General features: G+C 36.2%; 2 protein-coding genes across 4 annotated transcripts in view; one reads left to right on the top strand and one right to left on the bottom strand.

Moving 5' to 3' along the window:
- The window catches only part of LOC150077559 (uncharacterized), a 536301-nt gene that overhangs the window by 186696 nt on the left and 325304 nt on the right, over positions 1–24301 (bottom strand). For all 3 annotated transcript variants that reach the window (XM_090386199.1, XM_090386201.1, XM_090386200.1), the window contains exon 18: positions 9951–10522. In XM_090386199.1, the coding sequence (XP_090242325.1) occupies positions 9951–10522 (572 nt within the window). The remainder of the gene's footprint in view (positions 1–9950; positions 10523–24301) is intronic.
- On the top strand, positions 1547–2326 carry LOC150077560 (RNA-binding protein 48-like). Its single transcript, XM_090386576.1, has 2 exons — positions 1547–1678; positions 1814–2326. Exons 1-2 carry the CDS (start codon positions 1547–1549, stop codon positions 2324–2326), a joined length of 645 nt encoding a protein of 214 aa, XP_090242702.1.

Below are 24301 nucleotides of genomic sequence, written 5' to 3'. Positions count from 1 at the left end.
ACCCCAAAATTACAGTATCTACTTTTAGTGCACTGGTTGTTATGCTGAAATATTACTGCTGCCGCTTGATGCATTTGTTTCTTCAAATAAATAATTTTTTTTTTTTTTTTTTTTTGAAGATATTTATTTTTTTGAAGATATATGCAGTATAGCACAGAAATAGTCTTAATTTGTCATTACATGAGTTAAAAATCAAATGTTGGCTTTAACTACTGTGTGGACCCAGGATAGTCTCCTGTGACCTTTTTGCACCATTGTCGGTTGTATCATTGTCCGTGGTGAGCACGGGAGTATGGTGGGGGTGGTTAGCTGTCACTCAGTCTGCTGCGAGCCATGCAGTGTCAGGTCATTTCAGGAGTTTTGTTCCTAATCACTCGTGGCTATTTCAAAGTGAAATATTGTCATTTTGATTTTTAATACTGCTGCCCCTTTGTGTTAATAATGGCATCTACAAGCAAAAGAAACTGCAATTCGTTGGCAATAGAAGACAAGATAACAATTATTAATAGACTGGAAAAGGGCAAAACTGGTGTATCTCTTGCTAAGATTTTTAACATTGGTAAAGCAACCATATTAGACAATGAACATGGCTCTAAAAAACAGGAGAAATAGAAGACACTGTTCATTTATGGTTTCTACAAAAGAGAAGTCAAGGAGAACCTATTTCTGGACCTCTGTTATGTGAAAAGCATTACAATTGAATCAAAATTTTAAAAGTCATCTGAATTTAAAGCCAGTACAGGATGGCTTAAAATTTTCAAATCTCACCACAGTATAAGTGAGCTTGAAATTCAAGGAGAAGCTTTATCAGGTGATGTCCCTGAAGCAGAAGCTTTTTAAAAGGAGGAAGAAGGTTTTCCAAGGATGATGTTTATAATGCAGATGAAACTGTATCAATTGGAAGTCACTCCCTCATAAATCACTTGCATCACAACACAAAATGGCTGCTCCTCATCCCAAAGCTAATAAACAGCATGTTTTACCATTGCTGGTGACTGGGAAACCCAAGATGCTTTAACGGTGTAAAGTGCCTATCAGTACGATATAAAGGACAGAAAAATGCTTGGATGAATTCAAATGTTTTTTTGGATTGGTTTAGCCAAGAATTTATTCCAAATGTGAAGAGGCATCGGGAAAATGAGGGCAAAACTAATAAAGTTTTGTTTATTATCGACAATGTACCATCTCACCCTCCTCTCGAAAAAATTAATTAAATTGATAAAAACTTCATTGTCAAGTTTTTACCACCATATGTTACAGCCAATGAATCAAGGTGTTATAGAAAAACTAAAAAAGAGGTACAAAAAACAAGTCTTGTGATGTTTGCTGCTACCAGAAGGAGATGAAGAGAGAATGGCCCAGTTTTCAAAGAAGCTAAACATCAAGCATTGTTGCTACAAGTTAGCAGATGCCTGGAACATTCATTGGTAAAGAGGCGTGACAGTCGCTGGAGAAGTGTGTGTGTTGTTTTTGTGAAATATGTTTGTCGTTTATATTTTGTATTTAGCGTAATTAATAAATATTGATAGCTTTTAATTTTTCACAAATGGCTTCTTTATTTTTAAAATCAACTCCAAAACTACCTCATCACGAAAGGAGAAATATTTGTGCATCTCGAGCCAAGTACAGAGAAGGCCGTCGTGATACAGCTGTGAAGGTATATACTATAAATCAGATAGTATGAATTAGAGCTGTACTACTCAATATGTTCTACGTTGATAATAATATTAGTAAAATAACTCCTCTTATTATTTTACTAATACTATAAATCAAGAATCACAGTATTTGCTTATCCAGGGAGTTCCTGCAGTAGGAGCAGTATGGACAAGCCAAAGAGTTTCGTCTTTTAGATGAATATCTAGCTGAGGAATTTACTGAAACTTATCTTGTTAAGTACAGCTGGTTTCCTACCTCAAGAACAGCAAAAAAGCTTTTCGATGACAAGTCTTTTTTTGGTGGCATTCTTCATACATGCTATGCTCCAGAATTTGAAAGTGTAGATGAAACAAGCAAAAAACTGCAGGAAAGACGTAAATTTATTGCATCAAGAACAAAGAAAAGTACAAACTCGAGTCCATTTAATATAAAACCAGATTCTTCCCAGAGACATGCATCACATCCAGGTAATATGTTGTATTCTGTTCCAAAGACTGTATCTCAGCCTACTACTTATATATGGGCAGGAAAAGAGTATACTATCAATGCAAATACCAATTCAAATTTCAGTAGTGAACAGGATGATGAAAGTGCAACTACTCTTCCATCTCAGATGCCTTTTGTAACCAGACAACTGCAGAACATGGTGAAAAAAAAGGACAGTGACTGATCATAGACAGCAATGCTCATCTGTGGCAGTTTATATTGAGCAACAGCATTTGATTGCATCTGATTCATCCATTGATCACAAATCTGTGTTATCATACAGCCACTCTGAAGATTCTATTAGAGAAAAATTAAAAGTGGTTGCAGTTCCCAGTGTTCAGGCGTGATTGAAATGGAAAAAGAAAAGATGAAATGGATTAAATCAAAGGGCTTCAATTTATTGGAGGAGAAAAACCTTACATTACTGGATTTTTCATGCATTTTTCAAGAGGTTTCACTTCAGCTGGCATTTTCCTATCATCTGTAAGTTACAAGCAGGAATATTGTTATGAACCCCATGGTCCTGAGCTGGATATCATCATTCTTCTCTTCCTTGGTGATTCCCTTTAATCTCTCTCTCTCGGGGTAGTTCAGAAATTTTTTTTGGCTGGTGCAGCATAAGCCTCAGGCTTCCTTGCACCATATGGCTAATAATAATAACAATAATAATAATAATATGTTGTTGGAGAGAAATCTGAAATGGGCATGGCATAAACTTTGGGGTGCTGCCGAAAAGACGGTCACAAGTGTAAGATTTGAATGAACACGTAGGTGCGATTGCAAACTTATTTCATGCAATTCATGGGTTTTCCGAGTGTGGGCAAGATGATGCAGAGGCATGGTTAAACAACAATGCTGATGATCCTGGTTATCCATATTTTAACTGAAGAAGAAATTGTTGCATTAGTCCAAGATGTTTTACAGTCTATTAATAATTGTTATCTTGTCTATTATTGACAACCAATTGCACTTTCTTTTGCATGTAGATGTCATTATTAACACAAAGGGGCAGCAGTATTAAAATTAAAAAGCATCTTAATCTGTATTAAGATCCATATCTATACTACTTGGTTGTTGTATATTGAGAGCAGTATACTGTTCCTTGCATGTCACAACCATTGTTACGTAGGTGAAACTAAACAGGTATAAACTTAACTCACACCATGCATACAAGTCAACTGTGCAGTTCCTATATGATGCAGTTTGGTTTGGTCTTAAATTTTCACAACTTGGCTAGAAATAGCCAGCAGTGTCGTTTTTCATGAAAAATTATGACCATTCTTTAATGAACAACCCTCATATTATTAAACTAATGGGAGGAATTTGTCATCTTTTTTAGGGTGACAAATCCTCCCATCGAATTATCATCCCATTTAGAAAGGGTACTTGTACCCTTTCTAAAGTAATGAAAAATCAATTACCTGCCAACTCAAACTATTTAGAAATCTTCCACCTGATCAATGATTGCCAGTATGGATTCTGTCAGTGTCAACCCACTGGTGATATTCTGGCTAATGTTACCCATCTATGGACAAATTCAATGGAAATGATTGCTGAAACTCAAGCAGTTGCTCTTGACATTTCAAAGGCTTTTGATTGTGTTTGGCATAAAAGCCTTCTAAATAAGCTTCCACCTTATGGTTTGCCAACTGTTTTTTGTAATTGGGTATCCACTTACTTTTCTCTCTGACTGCTCACTGCAGGTGATGGTCTCTGTCTTTTACCTTTTCACTAATGTTGGTGTTTAGCATTAGCAAAGGCACATGATGCTAGAAAGCAAGCTTATATAGCATCAGCCAAAAAAAAACAAAAACCTCATTTCACCCTTCCGCTTGCTCCAAATGTTTGTCTAGTTCTGACTTGAATTTATTTAAGCTATTAACTTCTACAACGACAGATGGAAGTTTGTTCCAGCAATCAACCACCCGCTGGCTAAATGCAAACTTCCGCATATCCATCCTACAACTAGCCTTCCTCAATTTGAATTCATGCCCCTTAAGGCAATTATTCTGAGAAAAAGGAAAGACTCCCATCAGCACTGAGCTTGCTCAAACCATTCAAGGCTTTATACACCTCAATCAGATCAACTCGCAGGTGCCTAGTCTCCAGACACTGTAATTTGCAAAACTTAAGCCTTTATTCATAAGAGCAACCCTTTGTTCCATTCACTAATCTTCTTGCCCTTCTCTGTACTCATTCCAACAGCTCTACATCCTTCTTAAAATGAGGCCTCCAGATGTGTATACAGTACTCAAGGTGTGGTCTGACCATTGCCTTATACAAGGGGATAATCACCTCCTTATCTCTGCTAGAAAAATTCCTGTATATCATTGGCAAGACATCATGAGCTACTCTTGCCGACTGTCTGCACTGCTCAGAAAACTTCATATCTGCCTGCACAATTATTCCCAGGTCCTTTTCACTCTCTACCACTATCAGTGTAGTACCACACAGTTGATATGTTACTATGGAGGTACTGCTTCCCATATGCAGTACTTTACATTTGTCAATGTAAACTTCAGTTGCCACCTCTCAGCCCATCTGCTCAACTTTTCTAGATCGTGTTGCAGCAGTGTACTATCATTAGTGTCATTAACAACCCTGCAGACATTCGTATCATCTGCAAACTTGGACATTAAGTCTAATATGTACCATCATCAATATCATTAATGAATACAGAAAACAACAATGGACCCAACAATGAACCCTGGGGGACTCAGAGTTGAGTCCATTAATGATACTAATGATGGTATGTTCCTTAAGGTTCAGTTCTTTCTCCCACTCTTTTCCTCTTGTATATTAATGAACCTCTTCCACTGACTGGAAATCCAATTCATAATTTTGCTGATTGCACTTCACCTTCCAGATGGAGAAGCCTTGCCCTGCACAAACAGCTTCAACTTTTTGAATATTCACTACGAATTACTTAAATGCTGATCTACTGGTAATTCTCCAGTGGGGCTAAGATAACTTAGTTGATTTCAATCCCTCTAAAACTCAGTCCTGTCTTATATCTCGCAAAAAGGATTCTTCTGCTCCAAAAAGGATTCTATGCTTATCTTCGATGAAATTCTGATTTCTAGGCAAGATCATATATCTCTATTGGGGATTATCCTGACTTCTAATCTCTCTTGGCATAAGCACATTATAAATATTGCTCCCTCTGCATCTAATAAACTGGGTTTTTTTCTTTTGCTCTCGGCATTACTTTTCATCCAAACAGCTGTTCACTCTGTAAAAATTGCAAATCTGCCCCACCATGGAGTATTGTTCCTAAATCCGGGGCAGTACACCGAAACCTCTCTCAGGCTTCTAGATTCCATTCAAAAGAGGGCACTAAGACTAAATAATGACTCATCTCTAAGTCTCTCCACTCTGTTTCATAGACATTCTGTTTCTGCAGTATGCAGTTGCACTGTGCTCATGGAAGCATCCATACAAATTGTTCTTCTGAATTGGCTTCTGTAATTTTTGCTCTCTCTTCCAAAGCAGTCCGAATATGTGCCATAAGCAGTCAACATCCTCTTACTATCTAACTTCAAACTCATAGAACCAAGTTTTCTTCCTCCTCATTTATTTATTCAACTTCCATTTTCGGGAACAACCTTCCTACATATGTATTTCTTGAAAATTACAATCTGTAGAAATTCGAGTCTAAGTCAACAAGTATCTTCTTTCATCTTCTCAACCTTCAGCCCATGCACAGTACCAAGTATGTATTACAGGTTCTAATACCACTAGTGTTTGGGGTTTCATAAAAAAAAAAAAACTTAATCACAAATATACGAAAAAAAAAGCAGTAACTTTTATTTGTGAACTGAAAATGTCTGTTTTGTTCACCTACAACACTGCCCATTCATTTTTCCGATCAGTGCATAGCAATAAGCATAATAACCAAAGATTCAGCTACTATATACAACATAGGGATAGCCTATATGCTATCAATAAAATAATAATTGCTGGATTCCAATTTTTTTTTTACTGATTGGCTCAAAACTGAATATAAATATAAATTAAATAAAAGAGCTAAATATAAATTCATGAAAATCTGCCTGGTAGATGTCATTATTACATGTGGAAGGACAGTCGGATGGTCATGTAATAGGTGCTTAGTGCATGCACAAATGTGCTTAAAAATAAAAAAAAAAAAAAAAAATTAAAGAACTTGGTGTACTTCAAGTGTGGGAGGACTTTGGACAAAGATAAAAAACAGAGTTGGATACCTATTAGGTGCCACCCAATAGTGTTTGTTACTTTTGGGGAGGGAGTTACAACCACAGTGAGAAGACCTGATTTAAGTGTTTAAGGCTTTGAATGGAATGGGTAAGTTCAATGCTCATGGAATCTTTCTTCTTGCTCAGACTACACACAATGTGGCATGAATTCAAATTGAGAAAAGGTGGTTACAGGACAGATTTGTGGTAGTGTGCTTTCAGTCACTGGGTAGTTGACTGCTGGAACAAACCTCCATCTGGTGTTGTAGAACAGATGGGTAGTTTCCACTACTCATACTAACAATTAGAAACACACACATGGAAAAAAAAGTTACAGGACAGAGTGATATGGCATGTTTGTGCATCATGGTTAGAACAGCATATGTATGTGTGGCAGAAATCTGACACATTGTTTGTCAAAAGCCATTTCCAATCCATACTTTGTATCTGTTCTAAATGAGAGAGAGTAGTTTCTTCTTGAAAAGCTTTTGATTACAAGCATATTATTTCAATATATATATATGGGCTGTTCAATAAAGAATGATCATAATTTTTTTTTTCGCATCACAACATGGCTTTATTATCCTGAAAGAGGCCTCCGAGGTTGGGAAAACTCATGTCTAAGAATATATAAATTCATACACCGACCATTGAATAAAATTTAAAATTTAATATGACTACAATCTTTACACAAAAAAAAAAAAAAAAAATATATATTTACAATAAACTATTACGGAATGCTAAAAACTAATAAAAGATCATTTACAATAAAATTTGCTAAAATATAAAACATTAAAAGCGCTAAAAATCTGAAGCTTTCGGGAGCGTCAGCTCCCTTCTTCAACAGTGATATGACTTCCTGCAACATCTCCTTAAGTAGCAGGCTCACGGTACCTCCACACGTGGTATTTCTCCACGTGGTTCAATCCGGCACATGGTCAGAACTGGAAGCGGAAATGTCTCGGGAACGTGGCAAAGAAAATCGTTCATCCGACCTTAATATAATTGTTTCAAAGATAGGATTAATATGTATACCTCTATCTCTGTTTATTGTATTCCTACTGGATGAACTAATCCGTAAACCCTCGAGCCATTTACGCTCCCAGTATCCATGTGCATGATCCAAAATAATAGCGTCCTCCGGGGAGATTTGATGCTGCTTCTCCCAAAAATGTTCGGCCACAGCAGACTTGTTGTATTCAGCGGTTCTTATGGCATTTAAATGTTCCCCCAGATGATCCCTGAGCCGTCGTTTTGTTTCCCCCACATAACACTCCCTACAATCCGGGCATTCTATTCTATAAACAACTCCACTACTAAGATCTTTTGGTACGCGGTCTTTGACCTGAGACACAACTGTGCACAGCCTCCGCCCAGGAAGCTGTACACAGCGTGTCCCATAACCCCGTAAAATTCTTGCTAGATGTTCAGTAAGGCCCGGATAGTGAAAAAGTGTTTTTTTTTGTGTAAAGATTGTAGTCATATTAAATTTTAAATTTTATTCAATGGTCGGTGTATGAATTTATATATTCTTAGACATGGCTTTATTATTAGCCCTAATCTGATGGTAGTTTTCGAGGTAATTTGCATTTGATGAAATGCACTTACTCCAATGTTTCTGCCATTCTTCAAAAACATGGTGGTAGAAGCCATTTTTTGACACGTGTTTGAGAATTGCCTCTAATGCCTTTACAACTTCTTCTGACGAGTGGAAACATTTTCCTTGCCAATTCCTTCTTTAACTTTGGAAATAAAAAAAAATTCCCGAGTGCAAGTTCAGGGCTATGGGGTAAATGAGGAACATAATCCCGGGGCTCACATCTGGTGAGTATGGGCTTGACACACCCAGGGTCCTGAGTTGGATATCATCATTCTTCTCTTTCTTGTGACTCCTTCCTACTTCTCTCTCTCTCTCTCTCTCTCTCTCTCTCTCTCTCTCTCTCTCTCTCTCTCTCTCTCTCTCTCTCTCTCTCTCTCTCTCTCTCTCTCTCTCAGGGTAACCTGGAAATTTTTTTTTGGCTGGTGCAGCATAAGCCTCACGCTTCCTTGCACTATGTGCCTAATAATAATAATAATAATAATAAAAACATTTGACATTAATGTTGGCTAAGTACTCGATGACAGTATGAGCATGAGCAATATGAGGTCTCACATCGTTGTGATGCAGCATCCACTCTCCTGTGTGTGTGGGGGGGGTTTCGATGAATGTGATCCAACAAAGTGTGCACTACAGTTCTGTGGTAAAGTCCTGTAACAGTTGTATGATGTGGCACAACATGCTGGTCCTTGATCTGGCTTAAGTTCCAGGGATTTTAACCAACCAGTGGCAGTATGTATTACATAAATTATTTGTACAATATTTTTTATAGGTGACAGTTGTCAGGAAAGCTGGCTGGGACTGTCAAGTTAAAAAAAAAAAAAAAATTCTGTCAAAAAATAAATAAAATAAAAAAAAATAAAATAAATATTAAAAAAATAAAATAATAAACAGCAATGACCATAACTTTCATGCAGAAGCCACAACTTTTGCTTTTTTTTTGTTGGGATGGCAGCATATTTTTGTGATCTCATCCTCTTACCACCTTGTGCAGAACCTTATCATCTTCAGTAACCATCCATTGCAGCTCCTGATAAACCTCCATGTGAACTTGCTGTTGATATTAGGTGTGAGTAGTCTTGAAACCCAGCTTGCACAAACAGATGAAATGGACAGAGAATATAGCGTGTTTCATACTGACATTCTCAACATTTCTGCCAGTTGCCTTACTGTTATTATTATTAGCCATATGATGCAAGGAAGACATGATCTCTCATGATTACAGAAGCAGTTTTTATGGTTTCTGTGGTAACAGCAGTGGTTAGAGCTCCACAACCACATTTTTGTGATGGAATTATGTTCATCTTTAAACATTCTAAATCACCTGTGAGCTGTGTTATATGGAAGCACAGATTCACCATAAGCCTGCTTTTACATTTCACATGTGTTAGCTGATGTTTTCTTGAGACGGAAACAAAATTTGCAAGCAGCATATGGTCCTCATGTGTCACATCCATTGTTATGTAGGCAAAACTGAATAGGCATAAACTTGAATAACTGCCAAGATCACACTGAGAGCACAAGACAACTGCAAGTTACTACATGATGCAGCTTGGTTTGGTCTTGAATTCTGCAGCTCGGCTAGAAAAAAGAAAGCAGTATGGTTGTTCATGAAAAATTATGAGCATTCTTTATTGAATAGCCCTCATAGATGCTATTTACTATCTTTCTTAAATCTATGGCAGTTGTCAGTACTCTGCTCAAAAAATAAAACAAAAGCAAAACATTTCATGAATATCCACATTACTTAACTCTCACTCATCCTAAAGCACACAATATAACTGAATGGAACAATTAGGATATTCATTATTCTAATTGTTTATAAGCATGGGTCAATAAATTTCTGAGTGAACTTCACATTTTCAACAAATTAAATAAGTAGTTTTAAATGAGACAATAAAGGTGCTGATATATATTGTTGGTAGCCTCAAAAAAAAAAAAAGATTAAATTCTAAATGGGCACTCAGTGAGTGGTGAGTTTGAGTAATTTCACTTACCTTCTGCCAAAAACTAGGGTGGATATTTTGATTATGCCAGCCGTCTGGCCTTCTTTCTTCTCTTCTTTCAAGATAGGGATACCGCTCTCCTTTCCAGTATGTTCTATCTGCTTCAATCATTACATCTCCTGCACCTTCTGCTCTACCTCTGTAACCTAATTCACCAGTGGATGGAACTTTCATATACTGATGCACAACTGGGATTGGCCAGCTATTTGTCATTACAGCTTGTTTAGTAGCCATTGCTTCCCAATCACTAGCATACCCATCATGTTGACCATATAGATGCCCCCACTGATCTCTTTCATTAACATAAAGTTCATGATCACTGCGATAACCACGATCACTCTCTCCACTACCTTGCCTTAAAAGTCTTTGTCTAAGCAAGCCTTCTCTTTTAGTAGATGAACAATTCTTTTTAAATCTATTATCTTTGTCTTCTACTATATTAGGATTGCATTCTAACTGAGGTGACATATCAGGGATACAAGAATTACCATTTGGAGTTGATTTGGGAGAGCAAGCTGGAGAAGCAGATGATTTTTCACTTGATGAGCCATCCCCTCTTGAATCTAGAAAGTTAAAGAGGGGAGAAGTACAGATGTAATCAAAATCAGATAAATATTTAATATGTAACAAGTTAATACAATCTTTAGTGAACTCTTTAAAATCCAACACCCTTGGGATTGAGAGGTGATGCCAGATTTTAAAATTTTCTGGATTTTGGAGAGGTATATCTAGTGGTTGGGCAGTTTCAGAGGAGTATGTTTCAATAAATATTCAGCACAAACAGATAAACTTATTTACATCTGTAAATATTTGTAATGACTATCTTGTCCTTTTATCTGTTTTTGCAGCCAGCAGGAATAAAAATGCACAGAAAATACAATGTTCTTAATTCTCACAGCAGAACAAAGTTCTCTCTCTAAAGACTTGCCCCGGTATTACAATAGTTTATGGTAGTGCAATGCCAGATAGCATTAGCTATTAGTATTAGTAGCAAATGATGCAAGAAAGCCAGCTTATAAAGCATCAGCTGTAAGAATAAAAAAATAATAATAAAAAAAATCCTACATTACCTGTCCATCCCTCACCTCCCAATAGTTTGTCTAGTTATTCTTGAATTTATTCAAATGATCCACTTCCACAACAAAAGATGGAAGTTTGTTTCAACAATTAATTACTAGCTGGCTGAAGGCAAATATCCACACATCAATCCTGCAACTATAATTCCTCAATTTTAACTTGTCCCCTGTGTAAAGTCTGTGCAAGAAGAAGAATACTATCAGCATCGAGCTTCCATATATTCAAAGCTTTAAACATCTCAATCAGATCACCTTGCAGATGCCTAGCCTCCAGTTGCTGAAATTAGTAGCACTGAGGCCTTTCTTGGTAAGACCATGCATTTGTTCCCCTCACCAGTCTCACTGCCCTTCTCCACATGTGTTCCAGTGGACCTACATCCTTCCTAAAATCAGACTCCCAGACCATTGTATGCAGTTTAGTCACTGCCTTGTACAATGGGAAAATTAACTCCTTATGCCTGTAGCAAAGCCCTTGTATATAATTGACAAAACCCCATGAGCCGTTCTGACAGAATGTCTGTATTGCTCAAAGAACTTCATATTTTGAATACACAATTATCCCCAGATTTTTTTCATTCTCTACTACTACTCATATGCTGTACCTTATTTGTCAATGTTAAACTTCAATTCCCACCTTGCAGTCCATCGGCATAATATTTCTAAATCTGGTTGCAGTAGCATGCCCTGATTACTGTTATAAACCAACTGCGAACCTTTGCATCATTAAACCTGACATAACTTTATCAATATCATTAATAAAAATATAAAGCAATGGGCTCAGAACAGAACCCTGGGAACTTTACTAATAAGTCCAAGAAGAGCAGTGTCCATTAATAATCACTCACTGTCTTCTCCCACTCAACCATCCCTTTATTCATAGCAGTAACTCACACTACTCCAATTTATACAGCAGTGTTTTATATGCAACAGTATCAAATGTTTCTTGAAATCCAAGTATATGATATCAAAATTATTTTTTGCATTCAGTTCCTTTGTTACTGCATCATAGTATCCAATCAAATTGGTTAGACAAGACTGCCCCTTAACAAATCCATGCTGTGACCTTGAGTATAGCAGGATTCCTGTCAAATGTCCTGCACTACTTCTTTAAACAGTGACTACATTATTTTTCCTGGAACAGAAGTTAAGCCAACAGGTCTGTAATTGCTAATGACACTTTGATCCTCTCCCTTTTTGTAACTTGGGAATACATTTGCACATATCCAGTCCACAGGGACCTTCCCTGAATACAAAGATGCTCAGAAAATCATGACTAAGGGTTTGCTTAACTCCTCTGCTGCCTCCATGGATAGATCCCACCCACCCTGTGTGCCTTTTTATTGTTCACCTTTAACAATTTCTCATCTACTCTTTCTTCTCATTAATCACAAAATCCTTTAGCTCCCTGCTGGAGTTTGATAAACTTCCCCAAGGGGTTCCTCATACGTGAATGTGATGCAAAGTACATACTGAGTTTTACAACATGAGTAGGTTCATCAACAGTCAGACCATCATCAAGTAGACCAATGCGATTCAACTCCTCCCTTTGACTGTTTATTAAAAGTACAGAAGTCTGCTGCTTTTCTCTACATTCTTGCCAAATACTTCTCGTAACCTGCCTAACTTCCCTTGTGACTTGATTGCAGCCTAGTTTATATCTACCATAGGCTTCTGTATCACCCAATAATTTATATGCATCCCATGCATTTTTCTTCTCTGCCACAAGTTCTCATTAGTTTATTTGACATCCATTTAGGCCTAAATCTTGAATAAATTTCTTAGTTGGAACTGAAAAGTCTAGTAGCTTCTACAGTTACTTCACTGAATGCTTCCCATTTAGAATCTGTTGTTGGTAACAATCAAGTTTGTTCCATTGCATAGAATGTAAAAACTGTCGGAGATTACTGCAGCCGCTCTTGTGAAAGCAAAATCCCTTCCCTTTACCCTCAAACAGTAGTTATGCCTTTAAGTAAATCCCACATCAGTATACTGTGATCACTGCCACCCGATAGGTTTTTTACCTGCTTATTCTTATTGGATGAAGAATCACTGTTGATAATCAGATCAAGAGTATTTCCTGTTCTTATTGCTTCTCTAACGTGCTGCAACAGAAACAGTCATCCAACAAATAACAAAAGTCTTGTTAGTGTGCAAGTGTAACTTACAAATTTCAGTCAATATTTCGAAAGTTAAAATTCCCCATTAGATATTCTGATTTACTGGTCCAGTCTATTTCTCTGTATAATTGTTTGTTGTATTCATTACAGTCATTATGCCTATAATACACTCACTCATTTTCCTACTGGTTATGTTATTCCTAACTGACTCAACATTACACTGGCCTCCCATGTCGAATGGATGCACTGCCTTCAATTTAATACGATTCTTAACCAGGAAGATGAGCCCTCCCTGACTACTGTCCCATCTGTACACATTGTCCTCACCATATACAAATTCTACATCCCTTATGTCTGTATGATACTATGACTGCATTTGATGACTTAATCAGTATTTCAACTTCAAATTTATTTACTAATGCTCCTAGCATTAGTGTTCAGGCAAGTATACATGCACCTGTTACACTTAGTGATTCTTGTACTGATGCATGTTCCAACAGAAGCAATGCAAGAATCAATTTTTCCTCTGACTACAGCTCTAGTTAATCTATCAGTCCATGTATCACCCCAAGCTAGCAGCTTTTGGACCCTTGATGGGATCAGAAAATATTCTAGCATCCCTTTCTATTTAAGTGTTTACCATCCTTGTAAAAACTGGTCTCTCCTGTTAAGTAGCACATACCATGCTAAAAAAAATTCTAGCAAAAATTCTCACGACCCTTGCACAGCCTTTCCAACTGACTTACAAGGCACCCAGCATGCCTCCCTCCTATCTGGGCAGAATTGCAGACACTTTCAAATTTAATCCTACCTCCAGACTTTTTCTCAATATTGTACTCTACTTGTTAAGCAATTCCTCAAATCTCTTTTTCTTAATATAATTAGTACTAATGTATACAATCATTTCTTGTTCTTAAAATATATCTGCTCTACAATGTCATTTACTTTTGCTCCTGACAGATACCCTGTTCCTATTACATCTATTTTTTTTTTGCACAATATATATTACCTGTTTCCCTGACACCTATGAAAACTGATTTCATATATTGCATGATAGTGCACACAGCACAACTTCTTTACAACCAGGGCCTCATATCTGGTGAGTATGGGCTTGGCACACCCAGGGTCCTGAGCTGGATATCATTATTCTTCTCTTCCTTGGTAATTCCCTTCTACTTCTCTCTCTCTCTCTTAGGGTAACTTAGAATTTTTTTTTTTGGCTGGTGCAGCAAAAGCTCAGGCTTCCTTGCACCACATGCCTAATGATAATAATGATAATAATAATGATCTGTATGTTGCAGTTAGAGATGGCCCTCTACCTGATGAAGGGACCAATTAGCCTTCAAACAGGCTTTAAAAGCAGTTTCACCCTTTAAAAATAAATAGCTAATTAACTTTTCAGAGTGGTCCTTTGTTTGAAATCAGTGCCATACCAGGGCAATTCACTGCAAAGCCAAGTTTGCTCTAATATGAGAATTAAGATAATTTCAGCAAGACAGTTTTAATCTTGCTGTCTGCAAAAACAGATAAAAGGATAACATATAGTTCTACATCTTATAAAGAGAAATGACACCCTGTTTTTTGTGAATTCTTAAATACAAATGCAATCGTTGATATGAGTACTAGGTTGCGTTTTAATATTTCCAGATTGTAATTGTTGACTATGATCTGGAAATATTATAAAATGCACAAAAAAAAAAAAAAAAAAAAATCAATTTAATTATATTTAACAACGTTTTAAAACTATCTGCAAGATATAGATAGAAGAATTACAAGATTCTTTAAATTGACAAACTTTGTTGGTGAATTAAAAAAAAGTAACATTAGTGCACTGGTGTAAGGTGATTACCATTCCGTATTTTTGAGGAGAAAGATAAAAATAGTTTAAGACTGCGGTTTTTAAAATATTATTCTCAATTTTGATATTATAATACTGAATATTAAGAGCAAATAATGTCTTGGTAACAGGCAGCTTGCTATCAAAAAAAAAAAATAATAAATAAATAAGAATACTAAAAATATTTCTTGAAGATGCTGTTTCCCACTGCAGAGTAAAGGAATTAAATCCAAAACCAAAACTAAGAAAAATCAACAGAAAGGAATGGATGCATTGCACATTCTGTCCTCTTAACTTTTTTTTTTTTTTTTTTTTTTTTTTTTTTGGAGCAATTCTGCTCCAATTATAAAAAAACAAACAAACAAATGATGCAGGGTGCAACTGATGACCATACTAAAATTCACACTGAGAATATATGTTAATTTTTAACTTTTTTTTTTTTTTTTTTTTTTTTTAACTTGGTAAAATACAGTAATGCACTCTCCAGACAATAAATTCATAGTGATAAAAGTGAATTCAAGGAAACCAACTAAGTACAATAATTTTGCAATAATGATATAATTTTTAACTTGGTTCACAGAACTGTGGTTTTTGTTATTTCACCATTTTACTAAGTGGTTAGCATAAGCCAAAACCATAATTCTGTCATTAATCTCATTACAGTTATACAATATCTCATACAGGAATTTTGCTTTGATGACAGTTTTATTACCCGGTTTCAATTTAACTTCACCATATTTTTCACCTACTTTTATCTTTGCCTAGTTTTACCCTTATTGATTTTTTCCCCCTTTTCATACACTGTACATTTCTATGTCTTACTCAGCATTCAGTTATTGAAGTTTCAATTGTCTTAACTATAATTATTCATTTCAACTTATCTTATTGTGTATTCAGATACATTTTAATCATTATCTAATAAATTAAAATTATTATAATTCAACAGCATAAGAACTAACTTCCTTATGTGCATTGATACTGTGCTAAATTCTTTGTAAAGATATTTTCTAACAGACCTTGAACTTTTCTTTGTAAAGAAAAGTAACAATTATTAATTTATTTTGTTTACATGAATATGAAGTTCAAAATGCAATTTCTGTCCAAGATAGATTGTGATGGCTGTAGTCCCAAAAAGATGCTGGCATAATATTATACCTTTATGTGCAATTAAAAAAATTTTACTTTAATGTTGTGGAAACCAGCACGATGCTTCAACCTATTAAACCACCCATTGCTTGCCACGAAATTGGCTTGGGGTTTGCCATACTAATTCTTAATATCTTCATAAATATGTCTTGCTTTTTCTTGAATGGCCACTAGACTCAGGAGCACTCACTTCTGAATCTGATTTTCCATCCATATTATTAATAGCTTTTCCATTTTCAATATAGCACCTGAACGTAATTTTGTGATTACTGTTGATCTTAAAATGTGTTGATCCTTTAACATGTTCATTTATACGCACACTGTCCTTTAAAATAGTATTCACTGTTGAAGCAGTGAGACCTAATTCCTGTGCAATAGATAAACTTTGTCCTGCTTCTTACCTCTTAATCATTTTCATCTTCATTTCTAAATCAATTTTGTTTTGTTTCTTAGCACTTGCACTTTCCATTGGTCACTTTCCCTTCATCATTGTAATAAGTAAATAGGAATGAAGAGAAGATTTTGAAAATTTATTTATGTTTTTTATATGATTGAAGATTTCAGTGATGGGGAAACACATTTCGCCATAATAATGTAAAACCACAATTCCAGTTATCAGTATTATTGCAAATGCAATAAGGTTGAATTTATTACCTGTTTATAATATACCTCACTAATAGAAAATGCCAATAAACCAGAAAGTGTAAACTGTTTTCATGGTCGTGACCTCCGGAAATGTGCATTAGAAAAATATCACAAAAAGGTGTTCAAAATTGATTCTTATAACGGAACACATGAAAACAAAGAAAGTGTAGTGCGTTAACTGGCTAGACCACGTAGCCCTTCCCCTCAGCCAATAACAGCATTTGTAAACATGTTGGCTGTGTTTTGTTTTTGCATCCTTTAGTTAAAAGCAATTTTTGTGTTGTGCTTATTTGAAATAAATTTATATAAACTAATACAAGTTCCATTATAAAAATGACCTTTTAGAGAGTTAAATAGCTTAGTTACATAGTGATAATTTCAACTTCTGAGGTCTTGGAACGAATTACCAAAAAAAAAAAAAAAAAAAAGTTATTGGGTTCATATTACAATATTTTCACAATACCTCCATTTATTCCTACAGGATGCAAAATATGATTCCATATTTTTTTCAGTTTGCACTGGCCGGCAAAAACTTATGTAAAGTCAAATTTATGTGATTCAGGGAGTGCCTGTTATATATATATATATTACATTAGTATGTAAGATAAGGATATTGAATAAGAGTGTATTAAGTACAATAAAAGCCATCAAAGTGAGCCATGTGGCCAAAAAAACCAATAAAGGGTAAGACAGCCTGAGTTGGGTTTATGCATTATACCCTATAAAATTAATAATATAATAGTAAAGTAAATGAAAAATAAAAGTTTAAAAGAGTAGGAGATTACCTCAATATTTTGCATAGAATGCTTCCAGTCAATGCTCTCCAAATGTAAAGAAATAAAATAAACGGATAAAATTATTTTAATTAATTCTTTCACTCACAGAGACATGACCGATTCAACACACAATGGAATTGAAAGTCAAGAGCCTCGACCCAACCCTAAAACACAACAAGCCAACTCAGCAAGACCATGAGTGTGAGAAGACATATTGTATCAGAATAATTAAAATAATTAAAAACAGAAAACCATTTACAAGAATAAATAATTCGATAGTATGAATCAGAGCTGTAATACTCAATATGTTCTACGTTGATAATGATATTAGTAAATTAATAAGAGGAGTTTACCTCAATATAGTACGTGGAACACTTCCGTATGATACCCTCCAGAAATTAAAACGGAAAAAACGAAAAAATCGACAACTTACCGGTACATTAAAGTAAAAAATAAATAAAGTAAAATTATAAATAATTAAATAATCAATTTAACACAATTCAAAACAATTAAAATTCAAATTAACGCAATTAAAAGAATCTAACGAAAATATTCAAAACGATTTTCCTTCCTGAAGCTGACAAAGCTTTTCGACCGGCTGTCGTGATCACAGGAATGAAAATTACCGAATCAGGCTAAACCTGCAACTTAAATAGTGATTATGTGTCTTCGCGCATGCGCGTAAAGGTCCACGCATCGGAGATCAAATATGGCCGCCGAACATTAACAGAATTCTCGTGTAATTTAATTTCAACGGTTTCTGCAATTAATAGTCGCGTATAATTACGTTGAACGTTAAGTATTTTGGCCTCGTTAAATAAAAAAGTATGTTTTTCGTTAATGGCATGAAAGGCTAATTCTGACGCTGCTGAACGAGAAGCACGAACTGAGGCTTCGTGTTGATTTACACGGATATTAAGAGAAAACCGCGTCGAACCCTGATAAGACGAGTCGCAATCACCGCAAGAAATGTTGTATACCAGATCATTAATTTGTGTTACGAACGCCGAAAGAACCGAGCGATTGTTCAGTATAGTGTGTAACTTCCGTATAGGCCTAGCTATAATTTTAAATTCGGTATCTTTAAAGAATCTGTTAAGCTGTTTGTGCCACTGTTCAACATATGGGACAGAAATAAAGTATTTTTTGATATTACTATTGTTGATTGGTGCAGTATTTTGTATTTTTTTGAATGGCTTGGTACAAAATTACATTAAATCTACACTAAGGTACTCGGCCCAAAGTTACCATATTTCTTTCTTAAAATATTGCCTTCAAAACAACATCGTTCCGAAGTTTGCCAGAGTGAATTTAAATCGAAAAATTTCAGGCATAAAACAACTATCACTGGCGACATCACGTAATATTGTTAAGCTTGCCTTAAAATCTCGATATTCGGATAAACAAAAATACCTTTCCCAGGTTAGGAAGCTTCGCGATAAATTAAAAAATTATCTACATCCGAACGATTGGTCTGTATTGAAGACCTCCATAGATTTGCGACGGGAAGCACAAGCCTCAGAAATAAAAAACAGACACGTTAATAAGTTGCAAACATTATGGAATAGTTCAAGACACGTTCATGCGAATTCTAACACATTGTCGCGAGCTTGCGACCAAGTTCACACGAGTTGGGTGACATCCCCCCCACAGACACATAACGCTCTACCACAGAATATGTCGGCTAGTTCACGAACACCCCCTCACCCAGTATCCAACGAACCGACATATCAACAGGTTACAAATCTTTCCTCGTGTACACTATCGCAGGACCAGATTTCACTTTTATCCAAAGGATTAAATTATAATTTACCACCTCGAAAGCTGCCAAAAAAACAATGCGTAATTGATATTGAATTTGGACTTCGTAGTGTTCCACAAAAAGATGTATTTATTCAACAAGTTAACCAAGTAGTGAATAACATAAAAGAAACGCGACTTCCTAAATTGAATACACATGACAGTTCAGCTTTACGAGAACTTCGAGAAAATAAGGACATTATTATACAGAGGGCAGATAAAGGAGATACAGTGGTAATACTAGATAAACATGATTATATTAATAAGTTAGATTCAGTTGTATCTGATACCTCCACTTATTGTGAAGTGGACCCGACACTGTTTACCAATTTGGTAAATCAATACAATAAAACGTTAACCACATATCGTAAAAACGACTACATTACTATGGTTCAGTTGAAGGAATTGAAGTCCAGAACATACAATATTCCTGCACTTTTTGGTCAGGTAAAATTACACAAGACTGGGTTTCCTATTCGACCTATTGTTTCCTACAGGAACTCGGCATTTTCAGCCTTAGCCACACATGTATATAACATTATAAAACCTTTTAGACAGGTTATACAATTTGGGATTAAGAATTACGATACATTATTTAATAATCTTAAAGACTGTAGACTCGGCGACAATGACAATTTATTCTCATTAGATGTTACCTCATTATATACGAATGTAAACGTTGAATACACATTAGATATTATTTGGGATATGTTAAATAAAAACTCGACACCGATTAATTATACGAAGCTGCCTATAAAGGAGATTTTTCACTTGATTAAACTATTAGTCGAGGCTAACTACATCACCTTTCGAGACAAGGTGTACAAACAAATTTTTGGATTACCAATGGGTTTGAGCCTGAGTGGCTTAATGTCAGAGATCTATCTCTCAACGATTGAACAGATACATTTGACACCTTTTCGTCCCCGTATCACATACTATGGGAGGTATTTAGACGATGTTCTAGTTATTACCGATAGTAGTACTATCCAAGACATTTTACATTCGTTTAATAATATTCATTCTAGACTCAAATTTACATTGGAAAGGGAAGATACGGATACTAAGTCATTAAACTTTCTAAATTTCACGCTTACCCGGGACTCGAACAAAATACAATTTAGCATCTATCGAAAACCCACAAACACCGGTATGCTTCTACATTATAATAGCTACCACCCGTTCACCTACAAAAGATCGATTATCTTTAATCAATTTCTAAATGCCTATAAATATTCAACGACGGATTCTGCTTTAGACTCAGAAATACAAATATTAACTAGCAGATTCTTGAACAGGGGTTATCCCATTAACACAATAAATCGAATTAGGGTACAAGCTAAGGATAGGATACAAAATACTGCACCAATCAACAATAGTAATATCAAAAAATACTTTATTTCTGTCCCATATGTTGAACAGTGGCACAAACAGCTTAACAGATTCTTTAAAGATACCGAATTTAAAATTATAGCTAGGCCTATACGGAAGTTACACACTATACTGAACAATCGCTCGGTTCTTTCGGCGTTCGTAACACAAATTAATGATCTGGTATACAACATTTCTTGCGGTGATTGCGACTCGTCTTATCAGGGTTCGACGCGGTTTTCTCTTAATATCCGTGTAAATCAACACGAAGCCTCAGTTCGTGCTTCTCGTTCAGCAGCGTCAGAATTAGCCTTTCATGCCATTAACGAAAAACATACTTTTTTATTTAACGAGGCCAAAATACTTAACGTTCAACGTAATCATACGCGACTATTAATTGCAGAAACCGTTGAAATTAAATTACACGAGAATTCTGTTAATGTTCGGCGGCCATATTTGATCTCCGATGCGTGGACCTTTACGCGCATGCGCGAAGACACAATCACTATTTAAGTTGCAGGTTTAGCCTGATTCGGTAATTTTCATTCCTGTGATCATGACAGCCGGTCGAAAAGCTTTGTCAGCTTCAGGAAGTAAAATCGTTTTGAATATTTTCGTTAGATTCTTTTAATTGCGTTAATTTGAATTTTAATTGTTTTGAATTGATTTTGAATTGTGTTAAATTGATTATTTAATTATTTATAATTTTACTTTATTTATTTTTTACTTTAATGTACCGGTAAGTTGTCGATTTTTTCGTTTTTTCCGTTTTAATTTCTGGAGGGTATCATACGGAAGTGTTCCACGTACTATATTGAGGTAAACTCCTCTTATTAATTTACTAATAAAGAATAAATAATTAAAATCACAATTATAAAATTTGGATAAACACATTGAACATACAAATTAAACAAAATTTATTGTATTTTCCTTCCTTTTGTTTAATTTGTATATTCAATATTTATCCAAATTTTATTTATATTTTTTTTTAGGAGCATTAGCAACCAAGGCCATATTGCTCTGGGGATATGCGGTGGTCATTTCCTGACCTTTCCGCATCCTCCGTATTTGGTGGTCACGGGCTCGAACCCCGGTCTAATCAAGAAGCGTGTGCTACGTACTGCCACTCCTGCCCACCTGGCTACGGAGGCGCCACAGATATAAGGAATGCAGAACTGGAATTTGGGGAGTACAATGTCTACAGAAAGGATAGACAGGATAGGAAGGGAGGAGGGGTTATGCTATTAGTTAAGAAATACATGAAATCCCTGGAAGTGAAGCCAGTCGACATTGCTGGACAGTGCAGTGTCGAGTCAGTTTCGTGTGACATAAGCATTGGGAGATCAAAATTGAGAGTAGGAGTGTGCTATAGGCCTAATGACTCTGATGAGTATAATAAGAAACTGTACACGGAAATTGAGTGGGCCAGTCAAATCAGAGAGTCTTATAATGGGGGATTTTAATTTCCCAGATATTGACTGGAATTTGGGGTCTGGTCACTCACACACTAGCAAGGCTTTTGTGGATTTATTGGATGATTGTTTTCTACATCAGCATATTCGGGAGGCAACTAGAGGGAGTAATACTCTTGATTTGATTATCAGCAGTGATTCTTCATGCATTAAGAATCTGCAGATAAACGAACCACTAGGTGGCAGTGATCACAGTGTGCGGAAGTGGAATTTACTCAAAGAGGTAACCATTAGGGGTAAAGGGAAGGGTTATTGCTTCCGTAAAGGCGACTACGATGGACTGAGACAGTATTTAAATTCTATACAGTGGGACCAACTGATGATGTTACCAACAGCAAATTCAAAATGGGAAGCATTCAAAGAACTTATCTTGGAAGCTACTAGGCTTTACATACCAACTAAGAAATATTGTTCAAGGTTTAGGCCAAAATGGATGTCAGATGAACTAATGAGGCATATGGCAGAGAAGAAAAATGCATGGGATATTTACAAATTAACACAGGACACAGAAGCCTATGATAGATACAAGTTGATATGCAACCAAGTTACAAAGGAGGTTAGGCAGGCGAAGGCAGATTACGAGAAATCTTTGGCAAGGGATGCAAAGAAAAACAGAAAAGAGTTCTTTACTTATGTCAACTCTAGAAGGAAGGGGATGAATCGGATTGGTCCACTTGTTATCGATGGGTCAACTGTTGATGATCCTGCTCAGGTAGCTAACAAACTAAATGAATATTTTGCATCGACATTCACACATGAGGAGTTATTCAGTGAGGGGAATGCCAGATGTGTATTCAACTCTGGCAGTAAGCTAGAGAATCTTGTAATAACTGAGAGTAAAGTGGAGGAGAAATTGTTGAAGATAAATAGAAGAAAGGCACCTGGGGTGGATGGGATCCATCCAGTTATATTAAAGGAGGCAGCAAAGGAAGTAAGCAAACCCTTAGCCATAATTATGAGAGCTTCCTTGGACTCGGGGGAGCAGACTGGAGATGTGCAAATGTAACCCCAATTCACAAAGGAGGATCAAAGGCTGACACAAGTAATTATAGACCTGTGAGTTTAACTTCTGTTCCCGGAAAATTAATGGAGGCACTGGTTAAAGAAGCACTGCAGGATCATCTAGACAAGACTTCAGTTATAGCTCAGACACAGCATGGTTTTGTTAAGGGGAAGTCTTGCCTGACCAATTTGATCGGATACTATGATGCAGTCACAAAAGAACTGGATGCAGGGAATAACTTTGATATTATATACTTGGATCTTAGAAAGGCTTTTGATACTGTTGCACATGGAAGACTGCTGCACAAATTGGAGCAGTGTGGCATTGGAGGCAAATTGCTGCTATGGATAAAGGGGTGGTTGAGGGGGAGAAGACAGAGCGGTAATCAATGGACACTGCTCATCGTGGACTAATGTTATCAGTGGAGTCCCTCAGGGTTCAGTGTCGGGTCCATTATTGTTTTCTGTATTTATAAATGATATTGATGATGGTATATCAAGCTTAATGTCCAAGTTTGCAGACGATACAAAGGTTGGCAGGGTTGTCAAGGACACTACTGACACTATGCTACTGCAACAGGATCTGGAAAGGTTGAGCAGATTGGCATAGAGGTGGCAAATGAAGTTTAACATTGACAAATGTAAAGTACTACATATGGGAAACAGCAACCCCAGAGCAATGTATCAACTCTGTGGTACTACACTGACAGTGGTAGAGAATGAAAGGGACCTGGGGGTAATTGTGCAGGCAGATATGAAGTTGTCTGAACAGTGCAGACGGGCTGCAAGAGTAGCTCATGGTGTATTGTCGATGATATATAGGAATTTTTCTAGCAGGGATAAGGAGGTGATTATTCCCTTGTATAAGGCAATGGTCAGGCCACACCTAGAGTACTGTGTACAGGTCTGGAGGCCTCATTTCAAGAAGGATGTACAGATGCTGGAACGAGTACAGTGAAGGGCAACAAGATTAGTGAATTGAACAACGGGGTGCTCTTACAAAGAAAGGCTTAAGTTTTGCAAATTGCAGTGTCTGGAGACTGGGCACCAGCGAGGTGATCTGGTAGAGGTATATAAAGCCTTGAATGGTTTGAGCATAC

The sequence above is a fragment of the Mastigoproctus giganteus genome, chromosome 12 (assembly GCF_048544385.1).
Source record: "Mastigoproctus giganteus isolate SK-2022 chromosome 12, ASM4854438v1, whole genome shotgun sequence".
NCBI classification, from domain to species: domain Eukaryota; kingdom Metazoa; phylum Arthropoda; class Arachnida; order Uropygi; family Thelyphonidae; genus Mastigoproctus; species Mastigoproctus giganteus.
The sequence above is the reverse complement of the archived record's forward strand: the minus strand, read 5'-3'. Positions and strand labels throughout refer to the sequence as shown.

Bases quoted from the DNA above. Each gene is read 5' to 3' on its own strand.
- LOC150077560 (XM_090386576.1), top strand. From the start codon at position 1,547: ATGGCTTCTTTATTTTTAAAATCAACTCCAAAACTACCTCATCACGAA. The intron at 1,679-1,813 runs GTATGAATTAGA...TTCCTGCAGTAG, and splicing joins TATATACTATAAATCAGATA to GAGCAGTATGGACAAGCCAA.